At 51.7% G+C, this 8532-nt stretch overlaps 1 protein-coding gene across 1 annotated transcript in view; it reads right to left on the bottom strand.

The window, feature by feature from the left end:
* The window catches only part of SF3B4 (splicing factor 3b subunit 4), a 13281-nt gene extending 8056 nt beyond the window's left edge, over window positions 1–5225 (bottom strand). Inside the window, exons 1-5 of the mRNA XM_018574022.1 lie at window positions 5134–5225; window positions 2985–3113; window positions 2185–2721; window positions 1451–1618; window positions 1235–1369 (exon numbers count right to left, since the gene is read on the bottom strand). Of these exons, the coding sequence (XP_018429524.1) occupies window positions 1235–1369; window positions 1451–1618; window positions 2185–2721; window positions 2985–3113; window positions 5134–5167 (1003 nt within the window). The 5' untranslated portion in view covers window positions 5168–5225. The remainder of the gene's footprint in view (window positions 1–1234; window positions 1370–1450; window positions 1619–2184; window positions 2722–2984; window positions 3114–5133) is intronic.
* Window positions 5226–8532: the final 3307 nt, after the last annotated feature.

The raw sequence follows: 8532 nt of genomic DNA, 5'->3' as shown, positions 1-8532 counted from the left end.
GGGGGGGGGGTAAGTAAACGCCAGGCTGGGCTGACAAGACAATGGGCAGTATGTTGTTGCGCTCTGAAGAGGAGAGAGTCAGGGACGGAGCTGGACCAGGAAGTCAGGATTGGCACATTTGGAGGGAAACTAGAGTTCTATTAGGACTAAACCTTCTTGTTTGGCTTCAGCACTCTATCGGGTCACAGGAGGACATTTACTACTGTCCCTCCTGTGACCCAAACTCAGCATATAGCGGGCTGCGGCCGGCTATTTACGGACAGCACAGAGCCGAGGTGCAGCCGGGGGAAAGATCCCGACAATATCATCCGGATCCACCCCGCTGCCTGATTGACAGCTGGCTCTGCCCATCCCTCCAATGAGTGTTGGGGAGGGGGGAATTCCCGTGGGGAGCAGTGAGTGACAGTCACCTATGCAGGGAGAAGCCTTGAGCTGACCAATCGGCTGCTCGTGATCACTCTCAAACCATTGATCCGGCATGCGACAGCTGCAGTGTACTACGCCGACTCTAACTATTGGTTGGAGTAATGGATGCGCGGATACCGGTATTTTGGTACCGATAATTTTTTTCGGTACTCGCCGATACCGAGTACCGGAAGTCCCATTCAGGAAGCCGGGTGTGCCCCGGTTCGTAAGTACGCATTGTCCGTAACACGGGGACTACCTGCATATTCCCAATAATGCTCATTTAAAGCTCTCGAGGCGTCTGCTGACTTATCTCCAATCCGGACCACTGCCCCCCCTCCCCCCATCTCACACACGGGGGACTTCATGAGCTATCACCCCAGACCAGTGATGGCGAACCTCGGCACTCCGGCTGTTTTTGAACTACGAGTCCCATGAGGCATTGCAAGGCTCTGACAGCCACAGACATAACTCCCGGAGGCAGTTGCATGTTGGGATTTGTAGTTTTGGCGCAGCTGGAGGGACCAAGGTTCGCCACCACTGCCCCAGACTGACACAGACCGATGCAGCGCAGCATGTAGGAGTCATCAATCGACCGGCAGGAAAACAACGCAGGACAAATTGATTGCCACTCCGAGCAACTGCACTGGCGATCGCTCTCAGAGCAGACGTGGGCAGAGGATCGCTCTATGAAAAACATGCCCATGTGCGTCTCCGTCATCAGCGCACTTGTATCCAATAAGATGCCCATAATGGCCGACAGGACATGCCATCATATCCCAATCTTACCATCGTCACCCTTATGGCTGCATTTCATTACAAAACTTACCCATTGCCCCAAACGGAGGACCCCGGGGTGGCATTCCCATTGGAGGTGGTCCAGGGGGATTCATGCCGGGAGGACGCGAGGCCATCTGAGCGGGGGAAGGACTCATCGACGGGTGCGGGACTTGCATCTGAAGACCTGCGGGGACACAAAGCTATTCAGGACTGAGCCAGAACAGAATGCCCCCCCCCCATTCCATACATGACGGGGGTCACTTACCGGGGTGCATGCCGCCAGTCTGGAAGGGCATAGGGACTTGTGGCTGGCCGCCTGCAGAACCGGGCCCTCCTCCCCCTGTGAGTGAAGACATTGGAGGTGGAGGCATGGATGGGGGCATTCCTGGAGGTAATGACCCAGGTGGGGGTCCTGGAGGGAAAGCGGGTAAGCCTGTAAAGACAGAATGACATCAAATTAAAAACACAGCTAATGGCTTCAGGTCTTTTCTAACCGCCCTCCCCTTCAGGTCTTCTAACCGCCCTCCCCTTCAGGTCTTCTACCCGACCACCACCCTTCCCTTCAGTCCTGCACAGTTGTACCGGCTCCTCTCCTGGACTGAGCTTCTCACAATGTGCATTAGCAGCAAGATAGAGCCGGCCTCATTTCCTGACTGAGGATGTCCCGACTGTCTGGCCCCGCCCCTTTCATTCATTGGATTTCAGTTATGTAAATCATGCAGGCTCAGCATCACATGTGGGCGTTTCCTAGGGGGGTCAGCATGCAAATACAGGCAGCCTAAGAACACCCACTCCTCCAGACTGACACCCACCCATTTTTATATTTGCATAACTCCTCCCAAGGGTCAGCCCACTGCTTGCATCAGGGCTGAGAGCTCGAGAAAAGTACTGAGTCAGGGTGCTGTGATGTTTTCAGATAGTTATGTACAACACCCCGCCAGCCCCTCCCACCAAAAGAAGGGGTAAATATGCCCATGTGCACCCCCAAGACCAACTCACCTGCAGCCACAGCGCTGGTTAGGGAAGTGATGACAGCAGGAACCGAAGGAGGAGGAGGGGCATCTGCAAAAAGCTGGTGAGGCCTATCAGCCTGGGACAGCGGGTTCTGTGCAGCCAGCAATCTCTCGGCCGCCGAGCCGTGCCTCTCACCCTTGGAGTCCTTCTTAAAGGCGTAGGACACTGTGATAGGCCGGTTACATAAATACTGTCCGTTCATGGCCTCGATGGCGGCGTCCGAAGCGTCAAAGCTGGCGAAGTTGATGAAGGCGTAGCCCTTGGAGTTCCCAGTGTCGGGGTCTCTCATGATCTTGGGGGTCTGGAGGATGACCCCGAAGGCACTGAAGGTGTCGTACAGAAGCTTCTCGTCGATCTCAGGGTCCAGGTTACCAATAAATATGTTCGCTCCGACGTCCAAGTTCTTGTTGTGCGCTGAAGCTTTGTTCACCCGGATGGGCTTCCCGTATAACTTGATCATGTTCATAATCTTGATGGCGTAGTCTGCATCCTCCTCGCTGAGGAACTCCACGAAGCCGTAACCTGCAGAGTATCAGAACAGTTACCACGCGCCTCATCAGACGTTACATGGACGCACACAACGGGATTCAGGGACAGCAGGAGGAGATTCCTCGATCACCGTTCATAAGCACTGGAGGAATGCGTTGTATGATCTTAGCTGGCGGGATGAATGAAGAAGACAGACACGCGTGTGCACCCGACTTCACCTTACACAGACAATTCAGGTGACGTACCAGTGACCCCTGACAGGAAACCAACACCCACCAACCATGACCTGTGCTCACCTTGATGTTGCCCTGTGACCCGGTCCTTGGGCATGTGAGTGTTCACCACCGGCCCGGCCTGCAGAAACAGCTCCCATAGCAGCGGCTCGCTCACCTTCTCGTCCAAACCTCCGACATAGACTGTGGCGTCTACGAGGAACCAAAAACAGCACAAAGGGCACGTTAATCCTAAATCGGTACAAACTCCTCCCATCTCTACATCATGAGGTAGCAATGAGATCATCGTTCACCCCTCTGATGTCACACATTGTTCTGGGAGAACGCGTGGGGAAAAATTAAATCTCAGATCAAAATGTACTGCAGACTGTGACATAGAGGTGCCGCGTATTTGGTGGGTTTATATGTAAATTAGGGATACACCGGTACCGGTATTTTGGTACCAATACATTTTTTGGGTACTCGCAAATACCGATTACCGGAAGTCCCATTCAGGAAGACGGGCACCGTGTAATGACGCGGCGCCTTGCTTTCTTATTGGCCGGCTCCATGCTCTCCCGTCATGAGATGACGAAGAGGACTTCTCTTCAGGGAAGCCGATCCCACCTCAACCCAACCACTGAACCATTCATCCCCACACAGCTCCCTCCTCATGTATCACTGGCCCCTCCTCTTTTAGATTGTAAGCCCTCAGGGGCAGGGCCCTCCTTACCATCTTGAATTGTATTTTAATGTCTTCCTTATATTGTAAAGCGCTGCGCAAACTGTTGGCGCTCCATAAATACTATGTAATAATAATATGTGGTCAGGGTTTTTCCCCATAGTTCTCCTCAGGGTAACGGGAGGACACAAATTAGCGTCCTCCTCCCGTCACCCTAAGCTCAGTATACAGGAGCTACAGCTCGAGGTATACTGAGACGCCGCAGCGGATCCCGACAATTATGTCTGGATCCGCCCAGCTGCGTGAGTGACAGCTGGCTCGGCCTATCTAGAGGCAGAGCCAGCTGTACCCGCCCCCCTCCCCCGTCCGTTCCGCCAGTCAGCGCTGGAGGATCGGAGCGGGGAATCCAGCCCCTCCCCTGTCACGGCAGATGGCAGTGACAGGATCGAGAAGTGAGCGAACGCCGGTATCTGTTCCCTCACCTCCCGATCTACTGAGCCGACCTGTGACAGTCTCATTGTCACAGGTCGGCTAGAACTATGAGGTGAGTGAAAAGCACCCCCCTCATAGTTCTCCTTTATGCTGGGAAATGACAAGTGCCTACTGAGGCAGCTAAATGTAAACAAAGCAGGCCGTGGCTGGGAGCAATAGCCTGGCCGCTAGTGGCTACTGCAATTTGCAGACCTATCGCGGCCGGCAGCAGGGGAATGCAGCCTTACAGGCGGTCAGCGGTCTCTCCTCACAGGCTGTAATCTGTCCCCTCTGACACAGACCGCCGCAGCCGATTACAGCCTGTGAGGAGAGACTGCTGACAGCCTGAGAATCTGCAGCGGCGGGAGAGGAAACGGAGGTGCAGTCAACGGGCTGACAAAAGCTCAGGCGCCAGGACGCCATTTCTAGTGGCATTGGCGACCTGGGATTTGTCGAGCCCTGAGGTTAAAGCAAACCTGTGCCGGGCCCGTGCGATGTATAGACCGGCATTGGCCTCCGCTTGGTTCAGGACCCCCAAATGAGTGCAGGAACACCAGGTCATGTGACCTGTCACTCCTCCAATCAGAGTTCTCTCTGACACACCGTGGCCCGAGTTTTATAAATGGGCTGTAAAGCTCAGGCCATGGGGTGTGGAGAACCTTTGTAGTCTATGGCAGAATGCGATATCGGCTCCCCCATTGTAAGGGAGTCCCTCAGTGTGGGGGTGCCTGGTCTCCAGGATAACCTGAGGACTGCCATTGCTGGACACCTGCAGAAAATGCCATGTGCCTGGTTGTCATGCCGGCACATTGGCTTCAGTACATTCAGTGCCTATAGGTAATGGTCTATAGATCAGCCACAGCATCATAATTCTGCCATGGCAGAGGCCTAGGAACAGCCAGGCCACAGAACGCACATACACTACAAGGCCCAGCGCTGGAAGCTGACTGGCTGTTGTCCAGAGCAACCACTCAAGGGATATGGCTTGTTGCTATGGGCCAAACCCCGCACAGCAGGCCGGTTCTGGCAGCCCCTCACCCCTTCCCTCTCTCTGCCAGGTTTATCCGTCCCGCTTCTCACCCTGGTTCCGTTCCGAAATCGGCCCCGCCGCCATCTTTCCCGAGCACGGCACACGGTCACACTGGCGCTTCTCACGGACTTCCGCTACGTCATTTCCGTCACTAGTTCGCCTCTCGGAAAAAAACTTTATTGCGCGCTCGCGTTGTTGACACAGCTGAGGGAGCAAGGAGGGGGCGAGGCTGGGCAGTTTTGCCGAAGAGAGGCGTTTTTTTTAGCTGGGATGGCCCAGTGTAGGCTCCAGCTATTGTGAAACTACGAGTCCCATGAGGCATTGCAAGACTCTGACAGCCACAGGCATGGCTCCACAGAGGCAGAGGCATCCTGGGATTTGTAGTCTCACCACAGCTGGAGTGCCCATAGAGATCATATGGTCACCCTGAGTTATAAATGGATTAGTTCATTAATATTGTACAGTATTAGCCTTCATTCACACCTACGTGTTCCATGAACGCGCACCAAAGCGTGTGCTTCACATGCTTTCACGCAAATGTGGCAAAACGTGCAGCACGCTTGCGTTGCCATTTATTTCTAATGGCACCCCAAAACGCGGCCAGGAAGACGCGCCTTTTGGCTCCGTGTCTGTGCGCATGAAAATGTGCGCAAACATGGGAGCAAAAAAACACGGAACGCGTGTCGCAAAAACTGCTACATGAGCTTCTGTGTTGCGATTGTCGTGCGCGCAGGCCCCATTGAACTCAATGAGGACGCACACGGAAAACATGGCACGCGAACGTGACGCCTGTTCACACCGCACGCATGTGTGAATGAGGTCTCGGTGTCATGTTTGCAGTATGTTGTAGCGTCCGCGGTGTCATCACATCCCTGATTGATATGAATGACACAAGTTGTGTCTAGGGTTGCCACTTTTCCTTCAAGTGCGGCAGCGGTGACCTTGTGGGGAAGTTGCGGGCGCCGGTGTAAGGTGTCCCTTACCCCGTAGTGTTCGGCCGCCGTCCAATCACGACGGGGCGAGGCTCCGCCAACTAGGGTTGCCACCTTTTCTTCAAGTTATAAAACAAAAATGTTGGATTTTTCCCATCACTTTCTGTACCAGAGACATTGGTCATCGGGACAAAACGATGACGTTTTCATCCAGGGTTCCACAATAGAATTTCTTCATCAGTAATAGCCGAGTGGGAATCATGTGCAATATATATGTCTGCCTTATATTTTAATATTGATCTTTTGTATGTGTATAATAGATGATATGTTTTATATATACTGTGCTGTATATTTTCTTTCCTTTTCCTAGTAGAGTTGATCCAGAAGTTGAATTTGGATGGAATTTCATGGATTCTGATGACAATATCCACATTTCGGTCTTATTGGAATTCTATAAGGTTTCTGTCTTATATTAGCTTCTGATGTTCCCTTACCTTGGATGTCAGTGCCCCCGGGTCCCACCACTCCGTCCTAGTATCCTTGGTAGGAATGTTAAAGGAAGTGGCTCGGCCTGTTTTATTTTTTTTCATTGTCACACTGGGCTAGGGTAGAAGGGTAGAAGCTTCTCAAACCAATTCTTCAGAATTTTCTATTTTTAACTTTGCACTTCTCCTTTAGGTGTTATAAGAAAAGATTGCGAACGATGATAACAAATGACCTCAGCCTGTGTGTCATCCGTCCGTCCTCTCTGCAGCCACTTCTGCTTTCCTTCCATTTCTTCACTGGCTGTGACTGAGCTCCCCGTGACATTTGGCATTTGCTCGCATCAAAACGAGTCATTTTATATACAAACATACAAAAGCAGCTTAACACAGCTCGAAGCAACCTAAAGGGAGGCCAGAGAGTGGTCAGAAGGTGGACAGAAGGTAATCAAAAAGGTGGTGGGCAGGTGGTCAGTAGGTGGTCAGAAGGTATTAAGAAGGTGGTCGGAAGGTGGCCAGAAGATAATCAGAAGGTGGTCAGAAAGGTGGTCAGAACGTAATCAGAAAGGTGGTCAGAAAGGTGGTCAGAACGTAATCAGAAGGTGGTCAGAAAGGTGGTCAGAACGTAATCAGAAAGGTGGTCAGAAGGTGCCAGAAGGTAATCAGAAGGTGGTCAGAAAGGTGGTCAGAAGGTAATCAGAAGGTGGTCAGAAAGGTGGTCACAAGGTGGCCAGAAGGTAATCAGAAGGTGGTCAGAAAGGTGGTCAGAAGGTGGTCAAGGGTGCCAGAAGGTGCCAGAAGGTAATCACAAGGTGGTCGGAAGGTGGTCAGAACGTAATCAGAAGGTGGTCAGAAAGGTGGTCAGAACGTAATCAGAAAGGTGGTCAGAAGGTGCCAGAAGGTAATCAGAAGGTGGTCAGAAGGTAATCAGAAGGTGGTCAGAAAGGTGGTCAGAAGATAATCAGAAGGTGGTCAAAGGTGCCAGAAGGTAATCAGAAGGTGGTCAGAAAGGTGGTCAGAAGGTGCCAGAAGGTGGTCGGTAGGTGGTCAGGAGGTGATCAGAAGGTGGTCAGAAGGTAATCAGAAGGTGGTCAGAAAGGTGGTCAGAAGGTAATCAGAAGGTGGTCGGAAGGTGGTGAAAAGGTGCCAGAAGGTGATCAAAGGGTGGTCAGGTACAAAATTGAAGGAATTCGTAAGCATCTGAAAGATTTTTAATACAAGCTGAATGCACCTGGACGCACCTGGACCTTCATCTATATACAGAGACCTTGTATATTATACATGTTTCATGGTTGGTTCTTCAATCAGCAATGAATGATATGGGCGGAGCGATGTACAGACAGCAACTTCCATTTCAGATCATCCTCATCTGTAAGTACGACGTTTCCCAATGCTCTCTCTGTATTTCCTGTATGTATAATTATATGAAGTTAGCTTGTCTTCAGATCACAAATATAAAATAAAGTCTTCTTATCCATGGCAATGGTGTCTCACCAACAAAACTGCTGGTCCCCACAGGAAGGGTATCACAGTCCCAGAGCTTTAGGGGTGTTTTCCAACCCTGAGTCTCCAGCAGGGCTCAGCAAGACTACAGAGCTCACACAGGCCCCCTGTCCCAAACTCCTACTACTCCACCATGTGCTCCTTGTAGTCTTCCTGCTGGTCCATTAAAGTAGAACTATCCATAGACGCATCCAAAGACTCATCCATAGACTCATCCATAGACTCATCCATAGACTCACCCATAGACTCATCCATAGACTCATCCATAGACGCATCCAAAGACTCATCCATAGACTCACCCATAGACTCATCCATAGACTCACCCATAGACTCATCCAGAGACTCACCCATAGACTCATCCATAGACTCACCCATAGACTCATCCATAGACTCATCCATAGACGCATCCAGAGACTCATCCATAGACGCATCCAGAGACTCACCCATAGACTCATCCATAGACTCACCCACAGGGCAGCCATCAGAAATTTTGGGGCTCCTTACACAGCTTTAGGCCGGGGCCCCAGGGCCG

This window comes from Nanorana parkeri, unplaced genomic scaffold (genome assembly GCF_000935625.1).
Source record: "Nanorana parkeri isolate BGI_ZX_2015 unplaced genomic scaffold, ASM93562v1 scaffold2680, whole genome shotgun sequence".
In the NCBI taxonomy this organism is placed as follows: domain Eukaryota; kingdom Metazoa; phylum Chordata; class Amphibia; order Anura; family Dicroglossidae; genus Nanorana; species Nanorana parkeri.
The sequence above is the reverse complement of the archived record's forward strand: the minus strand, read 5'-3'. Positions and strand labels throughout refer to the sequence as shown.